At 33.0% G+C, this 16,971-nt stretch overlaps 1 protein-coding gene across 3 annotated transcripts in view; it reads right to left on the bottom strand.

Annotated features, from left to right (window-relative positions):
- Nucleotides 1–16,971, bottom strand: part of LOC117110076 (WD repeat-containing protein 19-like) — a 40,468-nt gene that overhangs the window by 13,730 nt on the left and 9,767 nt on the right. For 2 of the 3 annotated variants that reach the window (XM_033252658.1, XM_033252660.1), the window contains 9 exons: nucleotides 16,043–16,123; nucleotides 15,047–15,159; nucleotides 9,499–9,672; nucleotides 8,610–8,853; nucleotides 7,407–7,521; nucleotides 6,887–6,910; nucleotides 2,651–2,757; nucleotides 2,054–2,176; nucleotides 971–1,120 (listed from right to left, as the gene is read on the bottom strand). In XM_033252658.1, the coding sequence (XP_033108549.1) occupies nucleotides 971–1,120; nucleotides 2,054–2,176; nucleotides 2,651–2,757; nucleotides 6,887–6,910; nucleotides 7,407–7,521; nucleotides 8,610–8,853; nucleotides 9,499–9,672; nucleotides 15,047–15,159; nucleotides 16,043–16,123 (1,131 nt within the window). The remainder of the gene's footprint in view (nucleotides 1–970; nucleotides 1,121–2,053; nucleotides 2,177–2,650; nucleotides 2,758–6,886; nucleotides 6,911–7,406; nucleotides 7,522–8,609; nucleotides 8,854–9,498; nucleotides 9,673–15,046; nucleotides 15,160–16,042; nucleotides 16,124–16,971) is intronic. The other variant, XM_033252659.1, reaches the window with a different exon arrangement.

Raw genomic sequence — 16,971 nt, forward strand, 5'->3', positions numbered from 1 at the left:
AATTGCCAATGTATAATATTGTATTGTTATCGATGTTATTAATGTGCAATATTGTATTGTTATCGATTCTTTTTTGGTACTTTAGCTTCTACTGTATATTGTAAACTCATAAGAATTTCAACTTCTGTTGCATTTTGAGTGTATATACCAATAAATAAATAAATAAATAAAATAAATAAATAAAAATATGAATGAACCAATGCTTTTGATTCGCGCGAATAAAGTCATCTAGTAGAAAACAAGCTTACACCCTACTACGAAATGATTACATTGAAACCATTTATTAGGCATTTGTTAGTACAACTGAACCATCAATTGCTTTGAACAAACAGCATCAACAACTTGTTTCTGCCAAATTTAATATGTCATTAATCTATAAGTTTAAAATCACCACAATTTAAAACTGACCATTTAGGCTTGGCCTAACTGTTTTATTAAAAAACTCGACATAACCATGTTTCTTCTGTACAACTATCTTCAGTGTAACAATGCTTACAAGCAAATTCTAGTATTTATAGGAGTCGACAAATGTGATGAAATTTCATGATAAATAAGTTGAAGCATATGAAAGAAAGGCAAACATCATTTGTTAAGTTGTTGAATAACTTTTCTTCTTCTTTTTTTTTAGATAGAAATCGCCAAATTCAAGGTAATGGCTAGATAAAGAGCGGAAAGCAGGACAAAATGATAAAGATTTCAATCAAATAAACCATTTCAGAGTGGACAAAGTGATGATGAAACAATTGAGGTTATATTCATCAGGGAAACAATCCTCGGAAAGAGAATTCCACAAAGCCATGACTCTGGGAAAAAAGCTCCTTTCCATTTGTTTGGTTCTGTACTTTGGCTTCGTCAAAGTAAGATGGTAAGAAGTTTTTGAGAGCTTAGAGACACAACCAAATGATTTTGCTGGCGCAACGAGATCAGATAAAGCAGATGAACGAAATCCAAAAACATAACATTCACTCACTGGGTTGTAAACAAATCCATCACTCTTATCATCAACGAAGACCAGTCTGGTTCCACTAGGATCTGGGAAGAGCTTGCGTATTCCAACCACATGCCGGAACTCATTCACAAACTGCCAGTCCTCAATAAAGAAATAATACAGTTCACCAGTCTGAAAGAAAGAACAAGAGGAATTGTGACAAGGAACAATATTATATAATACTATTACACTTGCGTTTAAGTCGACTTTGCCTAACTCAAATAATTTCTAAGTCGGTCTTATTTTACGTTGCACATTATTGTGTTTTCCATTAATTAACAATCTGTAGTAAGTCAAATTTTATCGCTAAAATGTCATTATACTGTATTAGGCAAGTTCAACTGTATAGTAAAAACTGACAGTTTCATCACTACCTGACTCAAAAATTATGATAATGGTATTCATAATTATGACCTAGTGTTCTTGTATCCATACACACTGGATGGATAAAAGAACAAAGGAAGGAAGAAAATCAAATTAGTAGACCCTTCTTCGAGACACAGGTAATGGTGAATGCATAGGTGCTTCAAAATTGTTTCTTGAATAAAAACATCTGGAGTAAGCATGCTCAGGTATCAGAGCAACCTGGCAGTCAACGAAGGTAAGGTACAGTATGTATACACTTGTGTCTCTAAACTTTCCCAAGTATTTTGTTAATCTTATAATTTTTATAGCTAAATAATTTCACTTTTTTACTTTTTTAATTAACCACTGTTCCAATGAATCTAAATAGATTGATTTCTGCAGCCAACATATTTTTTCCTCCTCTTTTTTACGTCAATTTACATTACATACGTATTTCATTTGAAGATAAGAAAACAGAAAAAAATCCTATAAGAAAGTATAATACATACTCCAAGTATTGAAATACACGCCATCGTGTTGGGATTTAATATTTCGACATTAATTATGTCATCATCAGGAATGTCATCATCAGTATGTATTATACTTTCTTATCTGAGATTAATCAGTGGAACTTTCGGTTTTAGAAAAATTTCTAACTTGCATGATTCATACACAGCACCCTAGGATAGGAATATGAGAGAATAAACCCTGTTTACATACATCAGTTCCAAAGACAAGAAACTCTGGCGTTAGACAGTGGCATAGAACTTTGCCATCGCTGTCCTTCCCCGGAAACAGCCTCGTCTCGCGATCTTCACTTGTGCTTCCATTCTCGGGCTCAATCTGACAATACAAAACACTGTGGTTAAAATTTCAATATGCACAACAATGACAACAACAATACAGTTCACCCTTCAATTTGAGACCACTTTTTGGGATTCTGCAAATTTGGGGCGGTCTTGGGCTTCGGTCACCAATTAGAGGCTTATCGTTCTGCTGAAAGGATGACGATTGTTTTTGATTCTTAGAAAATTGGTTTGGAATTAGAGGGGTCTCAAATTGGAAGGTGCACTGTATTACAATATTATTATACTGGATTAAAACTAGAACATTATCTTATATATAAGAGCAAAATAATATAATGTATAATGTATAGACTTTAAATTGTGTTTTGATTGGCCTTTCATATATAAATCTGAATTTTTTTTTTTTTCAATGAACAGAGGATTTCACCCAATGAAATTCTGGTTCAAGGAGATGGGCTTATACCAGAGAAACTATGGTACGACAAATAAGAGGAATCAGAATGTTTATTACCAGATTTAGCTGGACCTGGTTTTCAAATGCAACAGCAACATAATCGGCGTTCAACGACATACCGACTATCGTACCAAGATACTCACGGTCGCTCAGTTTCTCGGGCCCTATAATTTAATAAAATCAATGCACAAATTAAATATATGGATAAAGTACCATTAATAATCACTTTCATTTCATTATTTCATTATTTATTTGGTCATTTACAACAACAACAAAAAAAGCTGAAATTTGGGGAGACCAGTGAAAACCAGAGTGAACCAAATCACTGTAGCAAAGCCGGTTTATACAAAGCGGTAAACTCTCATAAAAAACAAGCACCTAAAGTATTTGGCATTATATTACCATTATTGAAAGATTAATAAATTTATTGAACAATATAAAAAGTGAAGGAAACAACAAAATATATAAAAATGATAAAAGTATATGTGGTGAAGACAAGCCAAACCAGTCAATCCTCGCAAATCGTGTTTCGGAATTATTATTTTTGTTTTTTTTTTTTTGTTTTTTTTGTTTTTTTTTGCATGTAGTGACTGATTTGGCTTCTCTTTACCACATATATTTTGTAACAAATTCCATGTATTTATGATATAATAGCAACCATGATGATAATATATTTAAATATTTTGTTATAATAAAAAGATTACAAAAATGTCAAATATTAGAGAAATAATGATATAAATGAACTGAATAAGTTAGGCTGTTAAATAAACTTGATAATGATAGACTAAAAAAAAAAAAAACCAATATAAAACAGTAAACAAAGTCCATCAGTTCATAGAAGATTAAGAACCTACTAGAGCGTCCTACAAACTAAAACTTAACTGAGAACTAGACCCAATTAGTTAAGAACAGTTTAAAACCCTTAAATACCTATTTAAGAACCTAAACTGCCTGATTTCCCACTAAACACCTGATACTATAGAACGCTTAATAAGGGAAAACCTTAACACTCTGACCGCCAGACATTTTAGCGAATTTTAACACTTTTCCGAAGCTCGTTGACAGTGCGTATGTGATCAGATTGACATGTACTGAAAACTGCAAGAACTACAAACATCTTAGATTTACAATGGTACCAAACTCTTTATTCTAATCACAATTTTGATCCGTAACAGTAAAATGAATGACTCACTTTTGGAGATTTACTCAATTTCGCACAACAGAGCTGAGAACACGTTATATTTTCATTGCGGATTTTTTGGGCTCAGTACGGACTCTAAATGTATGCATTTTCTTTTAGTTTTAAGGCGTATGCGGATTTTATAAGTCCGCAACGACGATATAACGTGTTTGAAATGATTGCGATTTCGTGAAACTACATCAATATACCACTACGCTCAATGTAAACACACAAATACTGAAATACTTACGATCCAGACTGATTAAAGTATTCAAATTGTTAGGACATGTCGATAATTACCCCATCTATTGGATTTTGTAAAAAAAAACCTGAAACACAGAAATCTCTGTGTTTGGCAGTCAATCGTTGTGTTACCAAACATGCAGATCTCTGTGTTTGGCGGCCAGAGTGTTAGCAGAGGTTGCCGTAGTGTTAAAAGATATATTTAGTCATTTTCAAATGAAAAATAGATGGCGGACAGAATCAGAATGCACCATTCTGCTAACCACCACTTCATGAATATATTGTACTGTAGCTTAAGTTTGACACCCTCCATTACATAATGAACTATTTCTCTTGACCTTCTCAGTTCAAATACAATTATAAAAAGCTGTGGTATGTATGGGAGAGGGTTAATATTGATCAGTTAACATATACTTAATAAAATATGATATGAAAATTATCCTTCAATAAAGATAATTTCAAATTTTCAACAAAAAACACTTTAATTAGTAGAACTAAATAAACTCCAATAATTTTCTTGGATGACCACTCACAGAACTCGACAAACATCTGAAACAAGTATTTCTTGTCAGGATCATTGTTCCGATCTTATGAGGTAAAATAGTTGAAAGAATCATAATACGAATCATACAATGATGATAATAATGGTGGCATGGAATATGGAGGGCAACATGGTGATGCCGACAATGATGATTATTAATGAAGAAATTCATTTGATACACATAAATAAACCAATGTCCACACTATCAATTTTGTTTCATTTGATCAATATATTAGACAATTAATTAGTAATCATTGTTAAAGTTTGTTTATTTTCTAGGATTTTCTCCCCTGAATATTGCAGTCTATATCATTCTTATATGTGGCAAAGACAAACCAAACCAGTCACTCGTCGCAAAAATCGATTTTGAGTTATTAATAAAAAGTAAATATTAGTAAAATAATAGCTATAAAATGGTAAAAAAATCATTCAAATCGGACATTTCCTTATGAAGTTACAAGCATTTATCCACACAGCTGTTTAAAGAACAATATATGAAAAATTAACCTTCCAAGTTTATGATTTCAGGCATTTCTCATGCAGAAACCATCTTTAAATCCTTAAAAAGTATTGTTTTAACATTGAAAATGGGGAAAATAACAGCATAAAATGATGTGTAGATATATAAAGGTTAGTTTAGTGCAATAAAATAGATTTTTAAAAATTTGACATTCCAGCATTTTTTGGCCATTTTCTCTGAAACACGATTTGCGACGAGTGACTGGTTTGGCTTGTCTTTGCCACATATCATATACAGTAGCATACAAGATATCCTAAAGCTTATAAATCAAGACCTACCACCTTTTCATTCGATGTATATATATTAGACAATTAATTAGTAATCATTGTTAAATTTTGCTTACTTTCTTGGATTTTCCCCCACCCCCTGAATGTGGTAGACTTTATTGTTGTTCTACCGTCTACAACCTACGTAATATCATAAAGCTTATACATCAAGACCTACCACCTTTTCATTTGATATATATATTAGACAATTAATTAGTAATCATTTATAAATTTTGCTTATTTTCTAGACCACCTACCCCACTTCACCCCCATGTGGCCGTCTTTATCTTTATTCTACAATCCATACCCAACATGATACCATAAAATTTATAAATCAAGGCCTGCCACCATTTCTACACACTTTGTTTACCTCTCTTCAACCTTAAGTATAAATGGGTGCACATATCTTTAAATCCACTACAATAAAAACAGTGTAACATAACAGCAACTAACACACACATGACTGTGAGGGTGGGATATGGACATCATAGGGGGAAGAGTTTGAACACAGTGGTGCTGGGGCCCTGATGGTAGGGGTGTGTCATGAGAAAAAGGGATTGAGCACACAGGCACTGCTAAGAGGTGTTCATATGCCCTGATGACCGGGGCTTGGTCATGTAAGAAGAGGTTCTGACCAGTGTTGCTAGGATAACCGCGAAGTTGGGGTTTGGCAAAATATTCATCACATAAGCAATGATTTGAATATGAGGACTTGAGTATAGGAACTTGACTATAAATTAATAATAATAATACTAGTAATAATAATAATAAATAGTGTAGATTTGTACTGCGCCAGTATCCATTAAATAAGATACTCATGACACTTGATAAGTCGACTAGTAGCTCGACCAATGACTTTCTTCGCCCCTAAGGGTCCCTTCGTGTCTGTACTACACGGCAACCCGGTACAAACAACTCTCGTCGTCCACAACAAGGGCTGTCTGTACCACTACACCGGGGTAACCCCCTACTCATCTCGAATTAGGATAGTTTTATATTATTTTAATAATACTGTAAATAGAATCGATGTTATACCAACGTGATAATAGAGAATGGAAATATGATTTTGAAGGTATTAGAAATGCAAAATTTAAAAAAACATGACTTCCGTTCAAAAAATGAAGTTGATTTACAATATCACGCAACATCATTGCATAGGATTAAAGTGATAAAATGACTACAAAATTTATTATCACTGTCAACATGAATGTATTTTGAATACTCAATTAATTTTTAATCATAATGATAATGATGATGATGGGAGTGGACGGCACTTCTTTATGCCCCATTGTTCAAATGTGAGCCACTACATTTCAATTAGAAAACTTACATAATCAGAAATGTAGTTATGGAAACATCTTTGCATAAGATTAAAGTGATACTATGGCTACAACAATTTATTACTATTGTCAACAAAATGTATTTTAAGTGCTCAATAAAATTTTCTTTATCATGGTAATGATGACGGTGATGGAAGTGGAAGGCACTGTTTTATGCGCCATTATTTACGTGCGTGGCACTTCATTTCAATGAGAAAACTTACATGTGGACGTTGCTTCGTACTCATCTAAAACGAACACAGAATCAATAATTTTTCTCATAAACTGAATCAATAAATTTCTGATTGCATTATTAAAATAAATTAATGAAGATATAGTGATCACGTCACCATCCACCGCTCTGCTAATTAACTTTCTCACATAATTATTGAATGTTATAAATTTCAGCGTTCTATTTTTGGTATATCAACGATCAATGCGAAAGAACACAGAGCTTAATAATTATGCACTTCTGCAGTCCTGACATCCAAAGCCATGCAAACAATGAGTAATGGAATTTTTGTCGCTGCACATATATTATCAGTATAAATTTATGTATATGTTTTTATGCAAATATTGGTACAAGATAATTTGTAACTGACATGGCAAATATAGCCGAAGTACAAAATTCTGCATTGCAGCCTATGGGTTGAGATATTATACCTTTCCTTACATTACATAAATATAAACATTCATTATTAGAATTACTAATATTATTAATAAATTCCCACAAGGGGGTCTCACCTTTTGTGCCAAGCAAATAGAACCAAGCTCTGTTATTCATACCTACGGCTAGATGGTATGGGCCGATGGCAACAAATGTCGGCTCAACTTCTATAGCTATTGGAAAAGGGGGCTCCTGGAATGAAACATTTTAAAGCAGTTCAGTAAAACGTCCATTTTACGTACCCCTTCGTATCAAGAGGTGTTCGTAAATTGAAAAATTTGTAAACCAGATCTTGTGTCAGTTTCCAATACCTAGGCCTAGCTACCCCCTGCCATTGAGCCCCAATAGGCTGATGGCGTCAAGTCCTAGCACGAACCAACAGTGCAGCAGTGTAGAACCTAGCTGAATTTACCTTCGATAAAAACCAAATTATTTTAATCGCTGGCATTCTTCCACTTAACAAAATATTATTTTAACTCTTATTCAAACACCTGTATGTTTTACGGCCCATTTTTTATCGTGTTCTTTCTAGTTGTTAGATCGCCGAATTGTGTTGTTTACATGCATTTTGCAATCATATCTTGCATGCGATGTCAATAATTTGCTGACCACAACACTCGCGTTCATCATCGTAAACATGTCCACTCAATCCGACGACACTTGCGTTGGTAGTTCGTTGTTCTGGTTAGGTTTATTAAATTAATATAGTGATTTTTATACCAGAAATAGAAGAAAAGATCGAACTATTAATAAATATTTGATTTTATTAAGAAAAATATACATTATCATTTTGTAAAACATGCGCAATCAGACTTTTTTTACGGTAATAATTGGTCGATGATGACATCATCAGGGGTGAAAACCATTCGTAAAATCGAATACTGTAAAATCAACGTTCGTAAAATGGATATTTTACTGTAATACAAAGCGCTTTGTTTTGCCTGGTCATTGGGTCGACATGCTTAAGTGTAGTTGCTGCCATATTGGTGCAGTAGCAGGCAACCCCACCAGGTACCCATTTATACTCAAACGCAGAAAATGTGCCTTAAGCACAAGAACACAAGCGAAATGCACAGCGAGGGATTGCAACCCCGACCTAGAGATTTGGAAACCAAACTGTTCTTGCTGTTCAAACCGCTTCTACGCAGTTCCAATTGTATGTATGCTACTATGAAATTTAATCTTCACATGCCAGATTTGCACAGAATACATTAAAAAAAGTCATTACCTAAATTGCTTGATTTGTATAGTTTACAAGAAAAAAAAATAATTCACTCTACCTGTTCCACATGGTTGACAACAGTGACTTCTAAAAGTGATGTCAGGTGTGCTATCCGAGTTCCATATGCATCTCCTAAGACGGGCAGCTTGGTGAGGTAGACGTGGATGCCGCCCTTCGCAGAGCTGACCGCTAGCAACTGGCCGTCATCGGTCCACGCCATCTTACCGAGACCTTTGGACTCATCCTCAAGCTCAACAATGGCGTACATTTCCTTGAGCTCACTCAGATCATGGATCTTAATCCTGTAAAAAAAGAAATTAACTGAGTTTAGGTATTAGGCTATATACTAACTGTCATTAAACTGATAAAGTAGTTTTATTTTTAGTGTCTCACAGGATTTAAGCAGAAGATCCTGAGTTCGGAAGGCATACATCTTAACGACCCAGCTACCCTCCATTCCAAGATTCATGCCTTCTGCATTCGTTCATTTATTTGTTATACATTCCTTCATTATATCATTTATTTGTTTGTTGTTTATTTAATCCTTCATTTTTTCATTTCTCTATTCATTCATTTATCCCTTCATTCAATCAATCATTTATTTATTTATTAATTTATTCATTCATTACTGCTTTCATTCTATTTACTCACTAAATTTTCTTGAAACACACTTTCACTACAAAACATACTAGATTACAAAATACAAAAGGATTTTCCAGTTTTGATAAAGATATTTCAAAAACCATGGCTTTCCCCAGCTTCCCAAAACCACAATAACCAAGACAACATGAACCACAGAAACCACGATCACAGATATAGTACCCTTGCCAAAGAAAGCAATCAAGACCCCAGGAACCAAGACCACAGAAACCAGAACCACATCAAGTAATACCATAGAAACCTTAAATTGCCTAGTGAAAGAAGACAAGAAAACCTTCTATACGTACGTGTTATCGCCACATGATGCAGCCTTGTTGAGCGACAGCGAGATAGCAATCGCCTTTAAATTATCCTTGTGGTTGCGGGCCTGGAACAGCTCCTGTCCTATCTCACTTATGTGTGTTGAGATCACAACCAGGTAGCCATTTGAGAATCCTATCATAATGTACCCATCTCCATACCTAAGAGAGGGAAAAAAAAGAGTCAAAAAATCCAATAGTGAATGAGTGAAGCCTTGTTTCCATAAAGTTGCCACACTGTCACTACAGTGTTTTCACTGCAAGGCTTAAAGCTCTGTTCACACTATCAAATTTCAGGTTACAAATTTCATGTGACAAATGTGTGTGAAAATTTGTCACATGAAATTTGTCACATTTGTGTAATGTACCCATATATTATGGGTACATCACACAAATTTCATGCCACATTACACACATTTGTGTGATGTGGCCATATATTATGGGCATTAAGATGTCATATTACATTCAAATATCATTATGGGCATGTCACTTGTAGTTGTCACATGAAAGTTAATAGTGTGGCCAGAGCTTTAACTGCACCGCTATCCTCTGAAGCAACCAGGAAGGTCTTTGCTTTAATCGACAAATCAGTGTCAACTAAAACTGTTGGCGATAGCGTGTAGCAGTTTTATGGAAACCTTGCTTAACATAAAATGCTTAGGAACAGAAACTTAAAAGTATATATCCTTTTTCTGGACTTGCTAGTACTGATAATCTATAGTAACATTGTCTTTAATTATCAAACATATCTTTAAATCGAAGTATATTTTCCTGGATTGTCAAACAGCATTATACCTTCCCCAATCACAAAGAAAATTTAAATTTTGTTTTTACATGGTGGATAGATTTGTATAATTTCATAATAATAAAGTATATTGGAAACACTGCCGATAGTACAAGATGGTATTTTGATTAAACAAATCCCACTCACACCACCCCCCACCCACCACCAAAAAAAAATGTTGATAGATATGTATATTTCATGCTAACAAAAGCATCTTAGAGATGATCTATCCACTGTATAAGATGCAACTTGATTAAACTGGATTAAGCAACAGTACTTATCATATCTAACCAAATCCCAAAGAAAAAATTATTTTTTGATAGATTTCTATATTTTCATGCTAACAAAAGTGTCTTAGGGATGATCTATCAATTGTATAAGATGGAACTTTGATTAAACTGGATTAAGCAACAGTACTTATCATATCTAACCAAATCCCAAAGAAAAAATTATTTTTTGATAGATTTGTATATTTTCATGCTAACAAAAGTGTCTTAGGGATGATCTATCAATTGTATAAGATGCAACTTTGATTAAACTGGATTAAGCAACAGTACTAATCATATCTAACCAAATCCCAAAGAAAAAATTATTTTTTGATAGATTTCTATATTTTCGTGCTAAAAAAAGCATCTTGGAGATGATCTATCGATTGTATAAGATGCTCTCTTAATTAAACTACCTTACATTATGCAAATTGTGACTTGCAGATTCGACCTCAAATTATTTATGCTCCCTATCCTCACTGCTGTCATTATTTCATCGAAAGAGCAACACTGTATTATACAAACGTCTTATAAGGACATTAACTGCAGCGTTGCCTAGCAATCTCAACATTTAATCAATAAAGTTATTATCAACTAATGGATATTGACATTATCTGCCAGGAGAAGCAAATGGTAAACTATCATAAATTGACAAATTAAATTAATAATTAACAGCAGATTTTAAATTAATAAATTACTTATACGATAAAGATACAGTCTGTTTGAAAATTTGAAAAATCCATAAAAAATTCAATTATTATAAATTTCCTATTTAAATGGATCAAATATGTAACCACTTCCAAAACCTGAACTCGAAAATTACCTCATTGACAAATTGATTTTAAAGAAAGTGCATTAAAATTCAAACTCAGATCTAATACCTTACATTAAACAATAGAACTTCAAAATGGAATTTGGATAATAATAAGAAATGTAAACTATGTAATCTTAATTCTGATGAGGATATCAACCATCTGAAGTTGTCTGGCTCTGAATAAAATTTGCATCGACGAAATGTATAATCTAAACAAAGATTTAATCCAAACTGGCAAACTATGAACTATATTACAAATTCCGTAATGCAAATGAAAATACTAAATTTAAATATCTTTTGGAATCTACCTATCAACAGTGAATGTGAAGATATTTTTGATAGATTCTGCAAAAGATACATTAAAAGGGAATAGAAACTGCGAAATGAAATTATAAATTCCATGCCCTAACTGTAACCATACTTACCTTAATTTTTTTTTTTTTAAATTAAATTAATTAATTGTTTTTATTAGGTTTTTACACTGCTATTGGATATGAGGGTGTAAAGAAATATGTTACAGAGGGTATGGGTACAGCAAATATTAAAAAAGAATTTTTGATGTGGATGGTAATATAGATAGATAAATATGATTTTTTTTAGCTTGTACAGTAATTTTGTTTAGTATAAGTATTTTATAGTGTTAAGTTCCCTTTTTGTTTAATACTTCTGTAACATTGTTGGTGTTTTTTTTTTGTTTTTTTTTTGCTTTTGTTAACATTATAGGACAGACCTTTGTTATTTCAAAGTGTGCCACTGTTTGAAAAGTGTATGTCCAAATAAATAAATAAATAAAATTCCTATAACACACATAAAAAAGAAGCTGTTTTTGCTGATTTACAGCCATTTTAACAACTAAAAAATTTGTTTTGATTGATTACCACCACCGAATATTAATGATTTAAGCATAGAATATAGGAAACACCATTATTCATGCATCATAGTTTAGTTTAATCTTTGTATGCCCATATATAGTCACGATGTGCCTATTACAATATGGTAATGATGTGATGTCATCATTACCATACTGTATTTAGGCATGTCACGTGCTTTTGTTGAAAATAAAATTTGATATTCAGGACACTGAGAGCTTTATTCGTTATTACCATCACTCTCTCAAATGGGACCAGCCAATTCTGGCATATTAGTTACAATAACAGTTAAAATACAACACAAAATTGCTATATATACAAATTATAATCATACAATAGCTATAATATGTGGCAAAGACAAGCCAAACCAGCCACTCGTCGCAAATCGTGTTACAGAGAAAATGGCCAAAACATGCTGGAATGTCAAATTTTTAAAAATCTATTTTATTGCACTAAACTAACCTTTATATATCTATACATCATTCTATGCTGTTATTTTCCCCATTTTCAATTTTAAAACAATACTTTTTAAGGATTTAAAGATAGTTTCTGCGTGAGAAATGCCTGAAATCATAAACTTTGAAGGCTGATTTCTCATATATTGTTCTTTAAACAGCTGTGTGATTAAACGCTTTTAACTTCATAAGGAAATGTCCGATTTGAATGATTTTTTTACCATTTTTTAGCTATTATTTTACTCTCTAACACTGTATTCATAACTCAAAATCGATTTTTGCGACGAGTGACTGGTTTGGCTTGTCTTTGCCACATATACAATCAAACCACAAAAAAAGTACTAAAAAAGTGATAAAAGGTTATGTTGTCATAATAATTTTGACATGATAACTAAAATTTGCTATAAAGTAAAAATTTATTAACTTTTTTCACTCAACACAAACTCAGAGATCCCAATTCTCCCGAAAATCGCGGGTTCTCCCGATTTTTGAGACCGTCTCCCGCCCTCCCGATTTTTATTAACAATCTCCCGATTTTTTTAAATATCCCGAAAATTTCACAAAAAAATGTGATTTCCACGATGTCATAGAGCAATGAAACAAAATTTCTTATCTTAAGCCAATATACTATGGCGCTCGCTCAGCCTTAAAATGTCGTAAACAAGACCAGGGAGTTGTTATTTAAGTTGTTTATCAAAATAACAACTCCATTGCAAGGCAGGCCTAGATCCGTGGTAGAATCGCCTTGTTTATCCTCCATGTTACGATATTTCTCATCCGCGCCGACCTCAATCAATGAGATGGCTGTCAGTTGAGTAAATAAATTTCAACAAATTAACGAAATTAGAAATCACATGGAATGGATGCCCCAAGTTTTTTCGCCGCGAAGATTTGGAACTTTGTAGAATCGGTGCATAAAAAATACTTTTTCTTTCAAGTAAGCTTCAGTTCTTTAATAACAATACGAAAAAAATCATAGTTAGTAGGTTTTGGTACTAAGTAGTCTTCCGAAAGATGAATTTTTTTTAATATCAATCCCGAAATACATGTAGGCCTAGGCTCTATCTGCACTGCAGGGTATGTGCGTTGTATTGAGTGGGCGTCTGTGTGTAGTGGTGGTCGTGACTCATCGGCCTTAGGCCTAGTTACGCACGTACAGATGGAGACTAGCGAGGCAGGATTTAATGTTTTTTCATGGCATTATGTACGAATTAGTATAGGCTAGACATATATAAACGCAGACTTAAAACATGTAGTATGATTTACTAAGTAAATTAAAATATATATTTATTTTTTAATTTTTCAGCAAACGTGTGGATCTTGCAAGTTGCAGTTCTATGTTCTTTGAAGAGATGTAGTAAATCAGCCATAGAATCTAATATGCCAATGAACCAAGCAAAGCCTTGTTGACTGCTGCCAAGAATGCTTTACTAGCAAAATTTAAAATAAATAATAATATTTATAAATTTATATAGCCCAACTGCAATGTGTAAACAAATGTAAAATTGTTAAATAAAAGTAAACAAATTAATGAAAATTGTTTGTTTTCTTCATTTTGTGTAATACTTTCATGTTGCACAGGGCGTGTTAAGGCGTCACAGCGCGTCGCTACAGGAGGCGATCGCTTCACGAAAAAAATCTCCCTATTTTTTGGTTTTCAAACTTGGGATCTCTGCAAACTGCTCTGTATTTAATTATTCAAACTCCTATCTTTAATTGATATAATAGACATAGCCTGCTAGGAAACATAGAGAGCAAACTGTAGGATGGTAAATTGCATTAATAATTAACCACTACCAATGCTTGACTTTAATAAAATCTCTGGACCACCATTTCAGTTCTTGTGTAATTTTAGTTGTGGCCATTTCTTTTTGTTGCAATATATTTTTATATCTTGATTTTGCTTTGTTTTTTTGTTTTTTTTTTGTAAAGTAAGTTATTTATGTTTTATAAACCTGTTTACTTCAAGATATTATTATTTATGTAATAGTTTTAATTATTTATTTTCTCTTTACTTCTCTTGATGAATTTATCATTTCAATTGTTTTTAATGTGTAAATTTCTATTTTTGTTTTAATTTTGTTAATAATATTTTTAATGTTTTCCTTAAATTAATTTTTAAAATATTTTCTGATTGTTTTCATTTTTCTGTTTTAATATAATTAATTTGTTTATGTTGAAGATCTAGTTTAATTTTCATCTTTTTTTTGTCTTTAATTGCATGTCCTGAGGGCCCCGATTGATCAGCTCTGGCGGGGCGGACCACCCTCGCAAAATATTGTTTAAAAAATAAATAAATAAATAGTTATCATACTTATAGTGCATATCATGTTGAATGTCATCCTTACCACTGATAGCCGACTACATTCCCGTAACGCTGTTGAAAGGCAAGTTCAATGGGGTTATCGGAATCGTTCAAATTATACAGGAACAGCGTCTTTCGTCCGCAACATATGCTTACCTGAAAAGTTTAAAAAAAGAATATTACAAGATATTTTTGCAAGGATTTGTGAATGTACAGAGCATTCAGTACTATTACATATCAGGTAGGGGCAAACATTAATTCCTATTATTTCTCACAATGCAGAACGCCATCAGAATAGCATTGCAGTACCCACTGCTACTTGGTGATCAGATTCATCACTAGCCACCAAGCACAAGCTCGGTGGTCAAGTGGTTAAGACACCAGGCTAGTTAACTAGAGATCGTGGGTTCAATTCCAAGCCGAATCACTTGAGGGATATTTTTTTTTTGCAACTTTTTGGAAACATACTGAGCATTCAGTACTATAGTACGTCAGGTAGGGGTATTACTTCTCCTGACACGAAAAAAATCATCAGAAAAAAGTTATCAGAGTATATATTACAATTAAAGTAACGTAATTTTCATGAAGATAGACAGAAACTACTGATGTGCGCATGATCACATTATGTACCTTTTTGTTCCAATGTGGCGTCGCGCATATCTTTACCGTCTGCATATTAAATGTATTGACATTTACAAAATTTTTCTTTTGAAGTAATCTAAATGGTCATTTTAACTTTAAGTGGTAAATTGATCCAAAACTTATGAAAATGTTTGTTAATATTTGTGTTTACTGTATAATCATTTCTGGCTTTAATTTGTTCTACATTTAAATTTTTTACTATACTTGTTCAATTTTAACTATCTGTTTCAACATTTTTTTTCGTCTGATCTGTAGAATGTGCACATTTTATCCTTTTTTTTTTAATATTCATATAGTAATCTGTGACAAGTAAGGCAAATTTCAAGCCATTTTTATGAGTTTCAACCAATAAAATCGAACTTAATTGAATTGACTTGAAGAAGAATAACTGACTTACAGTATTTTCACCATTTGGACTCCGTTCATCAACTTTCATCTCAGAAAACTGAATATCATAGGGCTCTGCCCGTAGTGGAGACTACAAAGGAAATTAGTAAGAACAATTTATAATAGCAAGATAATAATAATAACAAGAAATAACAACAATTATACTATGACTGTGACAATCCCTAGTTCCTCGGGTTTAGGCCCACCTCAGGTGTAAACCCACCCCCACCCCCCTACTTTATGGCTAATTCAACATAACAGCCTTTCCTCGGGCAAAAGCCAAGGGTAGGAATTTCACCAACATTCTTAGAAAAAAATATTAAATATATGACTGTGTATTAGTCATACAGAGCTGAAAAACTGCTACAGTACAGTCATGAAATATTGCACTGTTACCTGCGCGCAGGCTTCATAGATACATTGTAGCCTGATATAAACAATCTAACCTGTGCGCAGGCTTCGTAGCCTGATATAAACAATCTAAGCAAGGCTACGCGAAGCGAACCTACGAAACAAAAGCATGTTGTTTATTTGTATGTGCAGAAAGATTGCTGCAGCTTACTGGAATAAACAATGTATTGTTTGATAATTTGTGAATGGCAAACACGAGTTTAGACCGTAAATTTAAAGTATGGAACTGTTTTTCAATAAGAAAAACGTACACTTGACTTCATGGGAGTCTCCTCTTCCACTCGCTGTCCACGACAGGAACTTGTTTGTACTGCTGTATTATTTTTTTTATTTAATTAGCCTAGGCCTAGCTTATTTTTCATTTACAATTATTTTACCTCATTTAAAATGTCAATAAACGATGTCCTCAATGGCAATACACACATGTGAAAAGATTGTTCATCAAATGATATTTTGTAGTCTTGATTTAGTAAGATAAATAATAAATAATAAATATAAAGGAGAATTAACGTCCGTTGGTTGTAAAAT

This window comes from Anneissia japonica, unplaced genomic scaffold (genome assembly GCF_011630105.1).
Source record: "Anneissia japonica isolate Jap-2015-1 unplaced genomic scaffold, ASM1163010v1 scaffold287588_len240510_cov160, whole genome shotgun sequence".
NCBI classification, from domain to species: domain Eukaryota; kingdom Metazoa; phylum Echinodermata; class Crinoidea; order Comatulida; family Comatulidae; genus Anneissia; species Anneissia japonica.